The 19,467-nt window shown below is 33.4% G+C and overlaps 1 protein-coding gene across 4 annotated transcripts in view; it reads right to left on the bottom strand.

Moving 5' to 3' along the window:
* Positions 1-19,467, bottom strand: part of RUNDC3B (RUN domain containing 3B) — a 126,503-nt gene that overhangs the window by 64,710 nt on the left and 42,326 nt on the right. For 2 of the 4 annotated variants that reach the window (XM_034667382.1, XM_034667397.1), the window contains exons 3-5: positions 18,794-18,844; positions 12,903-13,036; positions 2,708-2,793 (exon numbers count right to left, since the gene is read on the bottom strand). In XM_034667382.1, the coding sequence (XP_034523273.1) occupies positions 2,708-2,793; positions 12,903-13,036; positions 18,794-18,844 (271 nt within the window). The remainder of the gene's footprint in view (positions 1-2,707; positions 2,794-12,902; positions 13,037-18,793; positions 18,845-19,467) is intronic. The other 2 variants (XM_034667389.1, XM_034667406.1) reach the window with 1 other exon arrangement.

The raw sequence follows: 19,467 nt of genomic DNA, 5'->3' as shown, positions 1-19,467 counted from the left end.
TTCTGTTCCATTGGTCCATGTGTCTGTTTTTGTGCCAGTACCATGCTGTCTTTGTGATCACAGCTTTGTAGTACAGCTCGAAATCCGGCATTGTGATGCCCCCAGCTTTGTTTTTCCTTTTCAACAGTTCCTTGGAGATTCGGGGCCTTTTCTGGTTCCATACAAATTTTTACTCTTAATCTTTGAAGAGTAGAACAAGAAGAAATCACTTGATTCAGAAACTCTCAAGATTCCTAAAGGATCAGAGATAATTTCTCATTGTTCTACAAGTACTTATATCAGGCAGCATCCAGACAAAAGGTAAGGTGTAACTATTCTTCCCAAAAATTTGCTTGTATTTTACAAACCTAATCTTCCAAATAATAGATATGCTTTGGCTAGAGGTTCACAATTAAGTTTACTTATAAATTAAGAAGTTTCTTTGGTTTCATTTCAGTAAAAAAAAAAAAAAGAAAGAAAAAAAAAGAAAAAGTGTAAATAGTTAAAAACAAAAAAGGGAAGACTTTGCAACTGTGTTTTTCAGTTAACTCCTAAAATGAGACTTCTGACATAACTCCTTACTTTCTTTCCTGGGAATTAGAGCCATTATATTCACATTTAAATACTATGTGTGTGTGTATATATATAAACATTATACATTTGCGTGTGTGTGTAAAAACACTTCTTAAGCCATGTTTCTGTTTGAATAATATATTCTTATATATATGTATTTTTACCTCATGGACTTTTTCGAGCTGAATCATTTCCTTTTTACCAAAAGGACAGTTAATACTTCAGAGCAAGGCAAAAAGCATTTCCCTTTAAGCATTTGAACTACTCATTCTAAAAATAATCTATTCAAGAATTATTTCTACCCCACCCAATTATCTAAGAAACAAGAGTAACAACTTAGATTATTCATGCTTTAATTTTTACTCAGAAGACTACCGTAACCTTAATGCAACCTTGTTATTGCACCGGAGATGATTACTGTATAAACTTGGATTTGATTTCATTAATTTAGGATTTTGGGGTTTGATCTATGAGATTCCAATACTATTATTTTCAAACACTTAGTATCCTTAATATTTAGTATCTTTCATAAATAAACTCATTTACTGGTGACAATAAATAGAAGACACAAATTTTTCATTTCATGAAGTTCATTTCAAACATCTAAGAGATAATCATCATTTCACTGCCCATCCTTGGAAATATCCCTAAAGAATCATATTGCTATAAAAGAATTCAATAATTATATATCAAATAATTATGTGCTATGATAGAGGTGCTGGTTAATGATGTGGCCACAATCATTTTGTAGTATGTAAGTGTATCAAACCAACATGTGTACCTTAAACTTACACAGTATGTCAATTATATCTAAGTAAAGTGGGAAACAAAACAAACAAAAAAAGAATGCACCGTAATAAATGCCCAAATTTTCTCAAAATCCAAAATGCCAAATACTGTGTTAATTTCCAAATACATGGAAATTTATTTTCCAGATATACGATTTCTTTACCTATGGACCTAATTTCCTCTATCAAAACTGGTTTATAGTTGTCACTCTCTTCTTCTCTTTCACAAATATGCTTTATGAGGTAGAAATCAGTAGGGTAATTTAGAAGCATCTAAGGCAGTGTGGTCCAACAGAAGCTTATGCAGCTGTGCTGTGCAGTTTGGTAGCCCCATGTCTACTATCGCACCTAAAATGTGATACATGACAACTGAAGGAGTGATTTAGTCATTTTACTTACTCTTAATGAGTATTAATTTATATAGTGGCATGTGGTTAGTGGCCAATATGTTAAAGAGTACATGTTTAAAGTATTGAAATTATTGAATGTTTTCATTTACAGATACTTTTGAAATGGAGAAAAGTGGTTTCTTTAACAAAAGCTATAAACAGAGATTAGTAGACCAGGATTTTATAGGAATGCCTGTTGTCCTAATATGAATGTTTTTTTCTACCACTGTAAAAAAAAAATACTAAAGTCCTGTCTTTCACATGGCACAGCATGTCATCTCTTAGGTGAATATAACCTAAGAAAAACAACACTGGTATAGGCTGTCCTAAAAAGACAAGTGAGCGATCATTAGTTACATATATGAATTAAAACAAAGAAATAAAATGTGGAAAGAGTAAGAATGCTATAGGAATTTCATGGTTAAATTTTCCTTCCAATTAATTGGTCATGGAAAAGTCTGTGGAAAGAATGAAAATTTCAAGTATTAAAAGTGTAAGAAGGGGCGCCTGAGTGGCACAGCGGTTAAGCGTCTGCCTTCCGCTCAGGGCGTGATCCCGGTGTTATGGGATCGAGCCCCACATCAGGCTCCTTTGCTATGAGACTGCTTCTTCCTCTCCCACTCCCCCTGCTTGTGTTCCCTCTCTCGCTGGCTGTCTCTATCTCTGTCGAATAAATAAATAAAATCTTTAAAAAAATAAAAAATAAAAAAAATAAAAGTGTAAGAAACAGAAATGATTCAGAGAAAAGATATTCTAGGCATAATGTGAAGCCTGAAAAGATAAACCCAAGTGCATGTATGTTTAGCTGATGAATGGCATTTTCCTGAGAAGATGGTAGATTTACCTAAGTAGTGCAAAAAAGAGGAAATAAAATAGTTGAGGACTTTAGAAAGGAATGAATCTTCATTCTGTTTTTATTTCTAATCTTTAGGTGACTGTTTTAAATACATATTTGAAAATCAAAAGGTTTAAATAAACCTGGTTGTTTTGAAGTCTCTCAGAGCTGTAGAGATGTATTCAGATAAATGCTTTTCCATGAGTGCTACTCTGATCCAGGCTCTACCCTACAAGGAAGAAGAAAGAATCAAATGTGAAAAAAAAAATTACAAGTTAAAGAAATATTTTGCCCACTATGTCATAAAAAATATAAGCATTTTAATATGTAAAGAACTCAGTCCAAATATACATTTGATAAAGGCTAAAAAATATTTAAGTAGATAAGAACAGGTAAATTTTGATTACATATAGTATACCTTTGTTTCTCTAGAGATATAGAATACAGTTTATCATACTAACCTTCTAACCTCGGAAGGGACATAACTATGAATATTGGATCAGAGATTTCTTTTTGTAATTTTCTACCTCAATGCCCAAATCAACATGCTAATTAAAATGAGTTCCCTTATAAAACATGAACAGAGTCCATTCTCCTTAAAAAAAAAAAAATTAATTGCTGTCACTCCATTTGTTTAAGAAAATGTCCCACCTATCCTTCCAGAGGGAGGTTTTAGATAACTAATAATGAACCAAATTTCATTATTTATCATCCATCCAAATCATGAATTACTGAGTTTGCACCCAGGACATTCTAAAAACTATTACTGAATATTAAGATGGAAAAGAAAATGCACAGCAAAATTACTCAGAACCATATTCTAGCAGAAACTCACAGAAACAATTCTGACTAAATGTGAATAATTTAATTTTACTTTTGAAAGGGGTAATATCATTCAATAATTGAGACATGCCAATTCATTTTTTTTAATAATCCAAAGCATCTCTCCTGGACTCTTTGTTTAGAATGAAAGCATATTAGAGGTCATATTTGTAATGAGAATTTTTTGATTCGATTACTTTCATTTTCACTCAGCTCTCCCACAAAACTCCAGAAAATCCGTGAAGATTAAGGAGATATAAAATCAAAACACTGCAATGGCAGTTGAGAATAAAGGTGACACTAATCAATAAATATGATGGTCAACTACCCATCCGGAGGGAAAAAAAAAAGCATTCTTTAGAAATGTCTACAAATCTAGTGAATTTACCAAACTTCTGGATGGGAAGGATCAAAAAGCAGTCAATCTAGACAGTGGTAAAACCTGACCAACTAGAAGCGGTAGTATTGTCGGGAAATAAAGGAATGATAGGGGTGTGATTAGCATGGCAGTCAATTTGCCCATCAAGCTTAAAACCCCTTTTAGCTTGCACAGTGCTCAGTCCTTTGTTTCTGCAGAGTAAGTCTTAGGGAACCTACAATTAGCTGTGGCTGACCTAACAGGAAGGAAGAGACAAACCAATGGTCAGAAATCCCGAGTTTCTCTCTTGAAATTTCCTTTGAAAGACAAGGAGGCTGGTAGTGGTGGCTTGAATCAAAAGGCTAAGATTTCACCAGAGCAGAAGCTGGGAAAGTTGCTCTCTAGAGAAAGTTAGACACAGGAGACTGTGCTATTGCTAGATAAGAAATGTGGAGAAAGTCCTGCTTCCTGATTTATTAATTTCAATCCATGCAAAACTGGGCTGCACCTAATTTCCTGTCCTTGGATGTTTGTGGAATTCTCTATTACATTGTAATAATACACTGCGCTAATTTTAACGGTTTCTTTTCTTTCAACAAAAGAACCTTTACTAGAACAGAAGATAAACAGACACAAATGTTGTTGGGGCCACAAAGTGGGGAAGTCAAAAAACCAGTTTAAGATTTTAGACTTTATCAGCTGGGTAATAGTGAACCACTTAATGTTTTGTTTTTTTTTTTTTTTCTCCAGAGGCACAAATACTCATTTCTTTGTCACTGAAGATTTTTGAAAAATAAATAAAAAGCAGTCAATGCTTCTTAAGGCTGTAATTAATATATACTTGGCTCTGTTTTAAGATACAGCAAGATATTTATATACATTAAGATATTTAATCTTCCGGGAGCACCTGGATGGCTCAGTCAGTTAAGTATCTAACTCTTGATTTCAGCCCAGGTCAGGATCTCAGGGTTTTAAGACTGAGCCCCCTTTCGGCTCTGTGCTCATCCAGGAGTCTGCTTGAGAGTCTCATTCTCTTTGACCCTCCCCCTGCTCATGTTCTTGCTCTCTCTCAAATAAAGTAATAAATCTTTAAAAAAAAAAAAAAAAGATATTTAACCTTCCCAAGAATTGTGTCAGTTAGGTTACAATACTATTCCTACTTTCTCTATGAAGAAACAAAAAATAGACAAATCAAGAAGATAGGAAACATCTCACCACCAAACCAACCAACCTAATTGAATAAAAACCTATATACTCTACCTTCCCCCCTGTTTCAGGGGATAAACTGTAATCATTTAAGAGAACAAAAAGACAAATTACAGAGTAGGCAAAGATATCTGCACTACATGCACTGACAAAAGACTCACTTTTAAAATACAAATAATTCTTACAAATCCATAAGAATAAATTAAAAATGGGGTCTGCAGGGGAAGACTTCAACTATAGATTCAATTTCTCTAGTGGATATCAGAATATTCAGATTTTTTTTCCTTTTTATGTTAGTTTTAGAATTTTTTTCAAAGAATTTTCACATTTCATCCAAATTTTAAAATTTATAGGTATGAAGTTATTCATAATATCCTTTTAGGATTTTTAATGCCTATAGGGTCTATGGGGTTGTTTGGCCTCTTCTTTATTCCTGATACTGGTAATTTATAATCTCTCTTTTTCTCTTTATGAATAGTCTTGCTAGAAGCTTATCACTTGTGTTAATCTTTTTAAAACCACCAAGTTTTTTAGTTGATTTTCTTCTAGTGTACATTTTTTTCATTTAATTCAATTTTTGCTCTTATTTCTTTCCTTCTTTTTGAGTATATTACTTTGTTTAAATAACTTTTCAGATGAAAACTATGATCACTTATTTTTAGCCTTTAGTCTTTTTTTATACACATAAGAGCCTATATTTAAGCCTATTTTCCTCTAAGCACAAGTTTTTACATGTTATATTTTCATTGTCACTACTTTCCACATAATTTTTCAATTTTAGCTGTAATTTCTTCTTGCATCTGTGAGTTATTCAGAAGTCCTTCTCAATGGTGGCTCACATAAGCATTTTCTGGTTATCTTCTTGTTATTAATAATAGCTTAATTCCATTGTGGTTAGAGAACACACTTTAGGTGATTTCAATCTGAAATTCATGGAGATGAATTACAACTCAGCCAAGGATCAATTTTTGTGTAGGTTCTATGTTTGGTATAACTGAATATTTTATGGTTTTCTATTTAAACTTTATTATATACTCCAGTTCTCTGGTACTACTAGTCTTTATTTATATTTTCTACTATAGTTACTTAAAAGTTCATTATCTGCATCTCCCATAGGTCTGTTTCAGTTTTCTTTTATATATTTCTTAGTTTTGGTCACTTGATCTTGTTTCTTGATACGTGTAGTGGTTTTTGATTGAATACTGGACATTGCATATAAAAGTTTGTAGCTGCACTAATGCTACCTTTCCTTAGATTTCTTTTTCTTCAAGTAGGCAAGGAGTGTACTTGAAAATCACTTTGCACTATTTAAGGGCACCACTCTTAGGCCTTTTTTGGGCTGGTCTTCATCTGAATTTCCCTTACTTCCAAGGTAGAGCCTTTTTAGGCTCTCAAATAAAAAAGCCTACAGTACTTTACAGGGCCCCTCCAATGTGTTTGACCTTGAACTCTAACTTCTGTCTCTCCAGAACAAGACTGAAATCTTCAGTCAGCTTTTTTTAGCCTCCTACCTGCTGCTTTCAGCTTGGTTAATGAAACTTCTGCTCTGTGCTTAAATTAAGGTGGCTTAAAGTTGGCAAACAGCTCATAGGAAAACTGCATGTATAACCTCAGACACATATGTCTGCTGTTCTCTCAATATATTAAGTCCTGGTAAAAGAACCCCCCAGAGCTCTCTGATTAGCCTCTCTACCAATGATGTGAACAGACAAATGCCCTTAGGCTAAAAGCCAAGATGAATGTAGGGCTCACCTCAAGTACTATCCTTCTGTCCAGTACTGTGGCTACTGCAGTCCTCATGCCTTCGTTGTTCTCTTAGGTCTTAAATTTGTTGCTATGCATATTTTATCCAACCTTTACAGCTGTTCTTGGCAGAAGGATTGCTCTGATATAAGCTATTCTGTCATCACTAGAAGCAGAAACTGGTTCATTTCTCACCTCTAGGATCATCTGGGTTTTTTGACTCTAGTTATATCCTTCTAACATGACTCTCTCTCTCTCCCTATGCCTGCCCCATACTGCACTTGGTGGATCTTTTTGAAAAGTAAATTAGATTATAGTACTCTATTGTTTAAAAAAAAAAACTAAAAGAAAGAAACCCTCAAGTACCTCCTCAGTGAACTGAGAACAATATCTCAACTGTTAATATACCTTGTTTCCTCTGTTCACTATTTGCAGAGCACATTTCCTCCCATAATTCACATCCTGGCTCAAATGTGATTGTCTCACATAAGCCTTTCCTACCTACACTATCTAAAAGAGTGGTTTCTTTCACCACTCTGTTCACTTTCTAATCTCTTAAACTGTTTCATTTTTTCATGGCCCCATAGATTATATTACGTATATATTTGTTACATTACTAAAATATAACATACATAACATTTGTTCTCTGCCATCTTTTCACCAGTGTCACTGTATCATCAGTGTTTATAACAGTTTCTAGCACACAGCAGGTACTCAATATATACTTGTTGAATACTTGGAGAAAATTCAAGTAGATAAGTAACTTGCTCATTGCTAATAGGCATTAGAGGCACCAGTGACAAGTGCGGAAAAGGAATAATATGAGGAAAATGGCATTTTATAAAGACTCATAGGAAGTTAGGATTTAAAATGGAGAGAGTATAAGACAAATGGGCAGAATGAAAATACGTCTAGTTTCTGCCTGAGAAACTTTCTTTATTTTTAAAGCTTCCCAAATATGTCTGACACTCTTCCAGGTTTGGAACCATCACAATGGAAGTCTAGGGATAAGAAACAAGTGGTGGTTTAAAGAGATAGATAGATTTTTGAGTTAGTAATAGAGAATGATCATAAAAATGGCATCTTCACAAATCTATACCTTACCGTAAAGTTCTAGTATTTGATTACTCTGGTGTATCCATGATTAATAACCCCTCTGACCCCACCTTAGCCTCTTTCCATAGAAAATTTGGCTAACCTATCTCTAAGAAAAAGCAGTGACTAAGTCAGCTTTTGAACAAAGGAAAAAGTGAACAAGAGGATGAGACCCCAAAAAGACCAGGAGGGATTAGGGATTTCTGTCCTAAGAATGTGTTAAGGACTACATTCACAGTGCTGACATGGTATAGGTGCTCAATAAAAATTTATCTGATGGAAAAATGCATGAATATATGAATGGCTGATGTGATCAGCATATTCTGAAATTGGTCTAATATGTTAAACTCAAGAACAGAACAAATGTACAGGGTAAACAACCACAAACCAGGAAAGCCTAACTCAGCCACAAACAAGAGCTGTTCTTAAAAACAAAGAAAAAGAAAAAACTTCGTAAGACAAGCAGGAAGGCAGGAAGAACTCGAGAACAGCACAAAGCTTATATTCCAGAGGCCAAAACCAACAACAAAAACGAAAGGAGGAAAAGGATTTCTTGAGCTTGAAATCCATGGGAATACTAAGAAAATTCAATGGAAACATCTGTAAAATAAATAACAGTAGTAATTAAGGATCCAATTAGGGGAATTTCTGTCAGAAATCATACATTATGCTTATTAGTAATCAGCCCAATAACAGACAGGAAAGGTGGGTGTGTTCAGAAGGGAGTGAAATGCCTGCTGAGATGAAGTTAGTTTTCTTAGAGTGCTAATTCTAATCTGAAACTTAAATAAGAAATCCCATGGGGTGCCTAGGTGGCTCAGTTGGTTAAGCATCTGCCTTTGGCTCAGGTCATGATCTCAGGGTCTTGGGATCGAGCCTTGCAGTGGGCTCCGTCCTCAGCGGGGAGTCTGCTCACTCTCCCTCTGCTCCTCTCCCCTGCTCATGCTCTCTCTCTCAAATATATAAAACCTAAAAAAAAAGAAACAACAACAACAAAAAAGAAATCCCATATACAGAAATCCCATTCCCAGAACGTCTGCATATTGTGGAAAGAATGGCTGCCAACGTATCTGATATGTGAGATGGAAAGATTACAGACATGATCTTCAATCCAAATATTCTATTCCATTGCTAGGCTTTGTTTAAGCCCTAGAAAATAGGCTCAGCTGCTCATGGACTGAGCAAAGAAAGGGACTGTCAGCATTTCATAGATCTCAGCTTAGTAAGTATCAGATCTCCCATGGTGGTAAGTTTCTATGATGTGAATCTAAATTGTACAGTAGTTCTAGGACACAGATAATCCTGATTCAATCGAAACTAAATTTAAAGAATGTTTCTATACTGAATTAGTCATTCTCTGTAAGGTACCTTGTTTTCCACTGCTTAAAATGTCATCCACATAGCCCTAAATGTATAATCAAAGGTGTTCTGCTTCTTACATAGAATTCAAAAATGAATATCTGTTTGGGTCCCAAGTGTACGGAGTTGCACATTGTTTAGCAGGTAAATTTGGTGCTGTGGTTCTGTTTTCACAAGTGTCAAGGCTGAATGAGATGGATACTATATAGGCTACTGGTCACTCTAGAAAGCAGCTCAAAGGCTCAGTAAACCAGCCATCTGAAGTATTTGCTTAATCCTTCAATTCTGACAGTTGGCAGGTGTGATTTACTGAGTAGATTAAGTACTTTGCTCTACCCACTGCAATGAATAAAGACAGAAGTAATCTTTGCTTGCAGACTTTTCCCAGCATCACCAGGCACATCACAGACCTCTCTTTCCCCACTAATTGGAATCTGTTTGAGGCCTCAGCAAAACAAAGATATAAAAGCAGGATTTGGAACATGATCTTTCTGTGATATTTTCATACTCAACACTGGTGTTTTGTTTTTTTTTTTTTACAAAATAAGTATTAACTCTCTCTGCTGGGCAGCATCTTGTAACATAGGGCTTAGTCCCAAAAGTCTCATTAAGAAAGGTGCTCAGCTGGGGTTTGCATTTCTGTGCTCCACCCAGATCCAAATGCTACATTTCTAATGTTTGTTAGCTTCTCAATTACCTTTTGTATTTTGGTATATGCTAGTTCTATAAGTATATTCTCTCCTATATTAAAGGGGCTTAGAATACACTTGTCATGTTAATTCCTCCTTCTTTTAGTTTGAAAATAAGAAAATAAAGTGTACGTGCCACTGGAGTACTTTCTATTTGCATAGACTTGTTTCATTCAAATTATAGTTTGCCTTTTAATCTTAACCTACAGAAACCAAGATATTATTTTTTTTTAAAGATTTTATTTATTTATTTATTTGACAGAGATAGAGACAGCCAATGAGAGAGGGAACACAAGCAGGGGGAGTGGGAGAGGAAGAAGCAGGCTCACAGCAGAGGAGCCTGATGTGGGGCTCGATCCCATAACACCGAGATCACGCCCTGAGCTGAAGGCAGACGCTTAACCGCTGTGCCACCCAGGCGCCCCCCAAGATATTATTCTTAAACCAGAAGGAAACATAAAAGGAAAAATGATATAAACTCAAAGAAGATGCAAAGGAGAATTCACATTGCACATTTTTTAAGCCTTTAGTCAATCAATTAGAAAGTAAATAAATGCATAAAGTCAGGAGTTTGAGAAAATAGAGGCTAAAGGACTACTGTGACAATATTATGTTTAAGAAGAAAGTTGTTAATATAAAACACAAGATTTAGACATCTATAAGAAAAAATATTTTTAAAAATCTATGATTGACTTAAAAATGAAGGCATTTGGCTTGAAAAAGTGTGAATCTAAAAAAGTTAGAAGGCACTGAAACCGAAAGTTGACTGTTGCTCACAGCCCTCTGGTTGGATTGGCAGAAGGAAGTGAAGGAGGGAGCAGCAGTTTTAGACAGTGAACAATATGGCTTTAGTCTTCACAAGGTGAGAAAAATCATAGCTGTCAACTTTACCCCAAAATATACTTCCACATTATAAATTTAGAAATGTTTAAGTATATTTCTAATCTTCTCACTAAATTTAAATATTATAAATCTCATTTTTTAAAACTTATTCAGTTTTTGTTTTACAAAATATTTAATTTCAATATACCTTTATCAATTTTACTAACCAATAATTTTTCAGAAGAAAAAATATCCTAAATAAAAATAGATGCAGGAACAATAAACTCAGAAACTATACCTTTTAAAGATGATGGTAATACTTTCATTTATTATAGACACATAATTTGTAAGTTTGTAACTATGAAATAATGAATTATGTCTTGATCTTAAAACTGTACATTATCTATTTTCAATCTATACTTTCTACTTTGGTTTCATTCTGTAATTCTTAAGTGCCAAAAATAGTAAGGAACGTAGTATGACAATCCAATAAAAAAATAAAACTCGTAAACCAAAGCTGATACAGCTTATATGAGCAGCTCAGACTTTTTATAATCTTAAAAACTATTGGAGACTCCAGAATGCTTTCATATGGGTTATATCTATTGATATTTACTGTATTACAAGTCAAAACTGGAAACTTCTAAAATATTAGGAAATTAAAAAAAAGATTATATGTTAACATAAATAACATATTTTTGAAAAATAACTATCTTTTCCTAAACAAAAATATTAGTGACAAAAGTGGGTCTATTTTACATTTTTTCAAATCTTTTTAATGTATGGCTTAATAAAAGAGAACTAGGGATCTGCTGCTGCATATAATCTGTTATAATTGTTGTTTTAGTTGAAGCATTTGAAGGCTATCTAGCCTCACATGGATACATAGTTGCAAAAGGGAATCTCTTACAGCCTTTTCAGATGATTGTGGATATTCCCCTTTAATTCTACATTAAAACTCAATAACTGATAATTCCTAAAAGGCTAATTGCAACATGAAAAATATAACCATGCCAATGAACTTTTCATACTGTATTTCATTAAATCCATTATCTAATGATAATGCATTGATCATTTGGAAATTATGAGTTTTGCAGATTTACCAAATGCTAACACATTTCAGTAAACAATTTAAAAAATATATTGGCTAATATCAACATCATTATTATCAGAAAAGTCTGTAAGTACAGGGAAACTATTAGGCTTAAGATGGTGAATACAAGTTTTCCAAGATTCTAATTTTTACTTGAAAGTTTTAATTTTACCATTGGCAACCAATGCTGTCAGCTGTTTCCCTTGAATTAACAGGCTCACTTTGTTCATTTTTATTCAAGAAAATTCTTCCAAATGCTTAAGTCTAAAAAACTATAGTTTGTACGCTTTTAAGTAAAAATAGTATTACATGACAAAAGTGTCTAATTCAGCTCACAATTCAAACTACATGAGCACTTCTCCTTGAAATAACCATCATATTTCAGTATGCTGCAAATGCTTTATGCATACTTTCCATTTTAATACTCAGGATATTAAAAAGATAGGCACTCAAAGGTTGAGATTTAATAAAATTAATAATGTTTACTGCACCATCATGGACATTTTTAAGAGGAACTGGCTTTTCTTTTTTCTTTTCTTTTCTTTTCTTTTCTTTTCTTTTCTCTTTCTTTCTTTCTTTCTTTCTCTCTCTCTTTCTTTCTTTCTTTTTGACTAAGTGCAGTGGGAAAAACTTAATGATTACTAGTAGTTAGATGCCACTGCTTTAATTCATGCTAAGGAACCAGCAATTTTGCCACCATTGTTTCTGTATCAGCAGTGCAAGTGTCAACAAAATGCAAAAGGCAAATAAGTTATTTATCTTGGTACTACATGAAAAGACTTTTGACATTATGAATCACCAGGGTTCTTCAGGACACTGAGAGCCACTGGTTTAGGTAACTCAAGAAATGTAGAAACTTCACAGAATAAAAAATATTTTATTGTGCTTCTCAAAAAAGAATTCATAATGACTAGCTTCAAACCTTCTTGCTATTCATAAGGCAACAAGAAGATTCAAGAGCATTCTAAATAACTACATGCAACTAAGTAAAAAAATAGAAATAAACCTATAAAAGATTTTAAACATGGTCAAGTGCTCAATCCTAACCAAGAAAAAAATATTTATATAGCAAAGAGCTCAGAATTTTCTATTTGAGTCAAAACTGCTGAGGATTAGATTATACACATGGCATATTATTATTTATGTCTTACCTTAGCTCTAGAGGAACTGACATTTTCCATATTTTCAATGCTGCAGATACAATTCTGTGAAACTTTCCGGCAAGCCACTCTGATATAGTCCCAGAAGCTACGAGGACTTTCATAACCAAACCAGGTTACTTGACCTTCAGGAGACAAATTGTAATACAAAATAAAAGAAAACTAGACTAGAAAATTCAAAATGCAAGAATAAAGTTCTGAAAAATAAAAGACAGCCTAGTTTGCCATAGCGAAAATGTCACTGACCAGAGTGGCAAAAAGCCTTCAATCTAGTCCTGCTCCACCTTTAACTAGTTGTGCTACTGTGGACAATTTATTTAATGAATCTGAATCATAGTTTTCTCAACGACAAGATAAAACGAAAGAAAAACGGACCAGACACTAAAAAAATCTCTTGCAGTTTAATATTCCATTATTCTTTTAGACAGGTCCCAGAAAACCCTCCTTATGGTTCTAGTTAACCATTAATTCACATGTCAAAGGTTGCATTCTAAAGCTTTCTCTACTTAGAGAAACAGAAAAAATAGTAACATAACGCTTTTCCCCCTCTTCATAGGGAGACTTCCAAGAAATGAAACAATGTTGTGGTCTATCTTCTAAGTAAACATTATGAATTAGAATCCTATGTTCACTGATCAAACATAATCTACCCAACTATTCTCATCCAGAAAGCCATAAAGTTCCTGTCATTAATCTGCTTTCTTCTAGTTGGCAACCCACAAAAAATCCTTCAGGCATTTACTAATACAATTTTTGAGATTTGGGTAATTATGTGTCCACTCATGAACAAATGTTCTTTTACATGTTATCTTACATTAGTATTAATATTTCTATATGGGACTCTGAGTCGTGGGTCCATGGGCACCATTTTGTACACTGAGCATTTTTAAGTAGGTTATAAGAGACATCTTAATTCTTTCTTTAGTTTTCTGGAAGGATTAGTCTTAACTAGGTAAGCTGTTTAATCTTAAAGTAGAAAGATCTGCTTTTACATTTTAAACCTGGGTTTCCTTAATTATTTATCTTAAATTTTCCTGTCCCCAGTAATAGCTTCTCTGCAGCAACATCAGAAGTATTCTTGTCAACAAGCACCATTTTAGGAGTGATGTCTCAAATGACAGTTCAGTGCTTTCTAACCACAGCAGCCCGTAAAAATAACTGAGCTGCTTTTTAAAAAATGCCCATGCTTGGGCTCCACCCCAAGGTAAATAATCAAAATCTTTAAGGGCGGGCCCAGGCATAGGTATTTTTTAAAAAGATCCCCCTGGTATTTCTAATAATGTATTTATAGTTAATTAACCAACAGAAATTGTACATATCATAAGTAACTCCTATTCATTAGTCAGGACATTTTAAGGTCCTATTCTTCTTGTAATCCATGTACAATCTCTATAGTGGCTCAATCCCTCCCTATGTACTGACATAGCACCCTGTGCTTATTTATCCTTGTAACTGTTTACTTGATTATCTTACATATTAGGTGGTAAAATCAGTTAAGGCATGGACTGTATCTTGTTTGACTTCAAATCAATCCCCAACATTTAATTCTTGGGTCATAATAGGCATTCAGTAGATATTTGTTAAACAAATCAACTGGTAAATCAACACAAAACATCATCTTAATTGCAATGCACATAAAATTTGAATTTTAAAAATCTTTTTATAGAGACAGTACAATGACAATTTGGTATTAAGAAATGTGCCTCCTAGATTACAAATGTCAAACATTCCGGACAAACATACCTTCGTCTTTATAAATAAAAACACAAAAGCATCTCAAATCATTTATCAACTCAATGTCTCTAAACTCAATGTTTCTTTAAAAATCAAATCTTACTACCTACAAATTAAAATTTATAGGAATACTTATAATCTCCCTTCTTTCTCTCAATTTCTCCCCGTCACTTTCCTTTGACCCCTCTGTTCTTTGAGTTAAAAAAGTTCCTGGTACAGTACCTCAGTATACTTTGTCTTTAGGACAATTTTCATGTCATCAATTTGTTAGCCATTTGGAGAGGAGGCAGGATGCCTACTGGTTAAGAATATGCGTTTTTAATCAGAGCGATCTGAATTAGATCACTTTTTAGCTATGTGATCTTGAGTTAACTTCACCCTATCAATCTGGGTTTCTTCTGTAAGTTGACAATAATGGCAGTACCTACCTGATAACACTGTTGAGAGAATTAGATGAAGTAATCTATGTGCAGCAATGAGTTTATAGCCTGGTATGGATGTTAGCAATTATTACCACTGTTATCACTATTACCATACAAACAGCTAAGGGACCCAAGCTCCCCTGTTCTGTAAACAAAGTGGGAATGGAATGCAAAATTAAAATTTCCCCCTTAATCAGAATCTAGAAAAATGCTTAAAATTTACTCCCTAATGCAAACTTATCCCATATCAACCATTTCAAATTAACCTTCCCAAAATATTTCTAGTCTCAACTAATTTTCTTTGGCTTCTATTAATTAAGATCACTCCATAATTTAAAATGAGAGGTATAGCCAGACTTCCATCAAGAAAGGATCTTAAAGAAAGGGAACATCACAAGTTTTCTCTGTTGACTTTATTTTAAACCTTCTCATGAGTTTGAAATGGCTAAGGAAAATAATTCATGAGAAGTTTTAAAATAAAGCTGTCAAAAAACTCACAAAAGAATATAACAAAACCCCATTTTGGAGGAGAGGAAACAAAGATACCAAAAAACAAAATCTAGGCTAAGGTTAAACAGAGAAGGAATGGGCACTATATCCTTGGGACTCCAGCTATGGTAAGGTATGCTGCCTACAAGACTTTCACCCAAGAGACTATGGTAAGATTTCCCAGATTACAAACTAAGAAACTGAACAATTAAAAGAATAACTATCATCATGATTTGCAGGGCCTTAAATAAATAAACCTGTAGTATCTTCACAACACTTTTATCAACTTAGCAAACTAGATGTGAGGATGACTTGGCTTGATTCTGCCTTCCTTCCTCTTCCATGTGCATCATTTTTAAACTGAAGTTCTGAATTCAAGACACTGAATTTTTCACATTCAAAAGAATATGCTTTAAGAGAAGTTATATTCCTTGTTAGAGCCTCCAAACAAACTCTCTTACAAATTGTATATCCTAGAATTTTATGTAAATTATATTAGATAATTTCTGCATCTCTGAAAAGGTTATATTTAATTTTAAAATAATGGAAGCATTCAATTGGTTACTTGAGATATTATTTGAAGATCATTTTTACTTAAGCACAGATTAATAGCAAAAGATGTACTTAGGCTATTAGTCTGTAATCACTATTCAACATAAAAATTAATAAACAAAGCTACAAGCTGATCGTGCCTTTTAAAATAACTATTAAAGCAATAAACAGTCACTCCCCAAATATTTTCATTTCCTTTAAAAATAACCATAAAAGCAAATCACACAGCAAGGAAACAACTAGTCTGTATCTTGAAGAAATTTTTTTCAGGAGAAGAAATACACTGTCGCTAACAGAATTCTTTTAAAAGCTATTGATATGTGTGTAATATGCTTTCTGTTACATGTTTTCCTAGAAGTTAACTTTTACCAATGATGAAGTTAAAAAACAACTTTTTCAAAACTTACTGACATTCCATCAGTCTACTCTAATTCATTTTAAGGCAAAGAAAGAAAGGGTGAAAAGTTTGCTAGACTAAAAGATAACGTACTACTAACCAGCTATGTGATCTCTTTCCCACCAAACTGCCTTATTTTCAGCACCTAAAAACGGCCTGTGATCTCTAGGGTCCAAGGTTATTTTAAAATAACTCTTCTAAAAAATTTTAAAAATAAAATAAAATTATTCTTCTATATTTAAGTTAGATGTCTGTTCACATTATGCAATATATTTGTGTTTTGCTTTTATCTTAGTTCACAGCTGGAATGAGACCTTCTAAGAACAAGGACTAAATTTTCTAAAGTGGTCCTCTACTAAGTAGTGGCTGACACATCATCTTTTGATAATATAAAATGTAAGTGAATCTGTTTAGTGACGTCTTTCTCTACCCTTTGTATAAGTGCTTACCCAAAAGAGCAAGTGAAAAACCCGTCCCCCAAGCCGAAGTCTTGTTAGTGTTACAATGCATCACCTAAATCACAGTATCAAAGACTATCACCTTGGAACTGCTATTCAACCAGACAAGCAATAAAAACAGTCTCATTGACTTAATTAACCACTCTGATATCACTGTAAAAGTTTTCAGATACTTCAAGGAAAATGTTCACTTGTGGATTCATTGTTGCCAATATATTACTATTTAGATGAATTCAACTTTTAACTTTTTACTTTAAATTTTCTAACAGCAATCTTGAATTTCTTACTGCTAATTTATAAAAGTCAGTTTAATATTTTCTATTATATTTTTGCTAAACAGAGAAAATCCCCATTTCTGCAAGAGGACAGAGTCTTTTCCTTTTTTTAAAAGAAAATATTTTTAGTTGAGGTTCCTATTTATTAGACTACCCAGCTTTGAAAGTAAAATAATGACCCTGATCAATTTTCTAAATTTCATATAAATACTCTAAGAAAGGAATTTAAACACTTTAAAAATAACTTTAATTACATATTAAGCTGAATCTTAAGAAGTACAAGTCTAGATTAGACACTCAGTTGTACTTACATCGCTAGCTCTGTATGTTACTTACAGGACATCTCAAGTAAATCATTTAACAACTATGAAACACAGTTACTAATTTACAAAACATAATTATTATTCTTTGTTACTGACAATGTCTTGTTCACTGGTAAGGAATTTATCACAAATATCTATAATATGTATCTATACCATAAAAATGAGTTAATCTTTGAAGACAAAAAAATTAAGGTAACCAAGTTCACCAAAAATCTGAAAATTGAATTTGACTTAAAGTTTTTATCCCAATAATTTTACCATCTTTCCAAGGAGAGGACAAAGATTTTGTCTTTTTCTTTTACCAGCTTTTTAACAAAAGGCTTAGAATACTGGCAGACTGAATTAGAGTACCAAAGGCTGGACTTCATACAGAGAGCAACACATAAATGTGAGCCCTGAAGAAATCAAGCATAATCTGTTTCAGTAGTGATTAAGGCTATACATAGAGGACATAAAACAAATTGAAACTGTTTAAAATGATTATTTGTGAGGGTGAAGGTTGAAGAAAAGAAATATTTGTTTTCTACTTTCCATCTGTTGTCTTAATTTTAAATCCTTAAAAATAATGACTATATATTTCTTTTCTAATTAAAAAATATAATAAAAGGCTAAGTCATTAAGAACAAAGCCTAGCAGTGGTTTGCAGACAGGAGGAACTCAGTTAAAAAGTTTGAGTAAGTGAATAAAGGCATGCATTCTACCTGGGAGAAGGGAAACTAAGAAATATATTCACGTTATTGATTCCAGAATGGCAAAGCAGTTATTGATATTGCCCATGTATGTTTTATTGAGTGACCCTGGAAAAATCACACAGCTTCCTTAAGCCCCCAGTTTGCATGTAACACAAATCTTATTACAGAGCACTTACGAAATTAAGGAGATAACTAATAATTCTTACATCGTTAAGAGTAACAACGTAATTGCACAGATATGCATGATTAATAAAAGTGACTGAAACCATGGGAACTTAAAGAAATATGAAGGGGGTCACATGAGAAAGAAAGGAGAGTAAATGGATTATTATATTGTGTGGGTTTACAACAAGATTTTAATTTAAAAATTAGCATAAGCATATTTGTGCCCTCTGGATTAACAAAAACAAAAACAGAAAGCTTTGCAAAACCCATGCAATGTACTAAAAAAGATCACTTAACTGATACAGCCCTCCCCAGTAAGTCAATTCCATGCTCCCGCGCAGCTCAGTGGCGGGAGACATCACCAGCATAGAGTACCTTGAAGAGGTATTTGGAGATGAGCCAGCCATCTGCAACTTTGGGATATCTCTTTAAAAAAAATAAACAACAACAACAACACACAGATATTTAAGAAACCTGCCATCAAGTTTACAATTGCAAACTGAGTAGCCTGAATAAGATGGCTACACATTATCTGGATGCAATAAACACTATATTTACCTACTTTAATAAATAAAATGAACTCAGTTAAGATGAATATGCAGTACACTCAGCACGTAAATCAAGCTGGTCCCTTGTCACCTCTTCTACTGGAGAAGGGAGGGTATCTGCAAGTCACAGAAACAGGCTCCCTGTTTGCTTGTAGGGCCATCATTCTTTCCCAAACATGATAGGCTGATAATGACAGGACAAAAGGAGCAAAAGCTTGATTGAATTTGCTAGCTTTACACCTCAGAATGTATAAGATTGGCTAGGAAAATTATTATTAATTATTAAACTATATGTCTTATAAAGTTATAACTTTAATAATAAATACACTTTTTTAATGTTAACTTTTCTAAAAGTTATAAGAAAATTCATTTTGAAGAACAGCTCTCATTTTTTGGGCCTAAGAAGAATTAAAATTTTTATTTTTTTCTTTTGTGAATTATGAGAACAGCACTTAGATATCAAGTAGAATGTTCTTCAGTTTAACCAATGTTGACTGAATA

This window comes from Ailuropoda melanoleuca, chromosome 1 (assembly GCF_002007445.2).
Source record: "Ailuropoda melanoleuca isolate Jingjing chromosome 1, ASM200744v2, whole genome shotgun sequence".
Lineage (NCBI taxonomy): Eukaryota > Metazoa > Chordata > Mammalia > Carnivora > Ursidae > Ailuropoda > Ailuropoda melanoleuca.
This window is presented reverse-complemented; position numbering and strand designations above follow the sequence as displayed.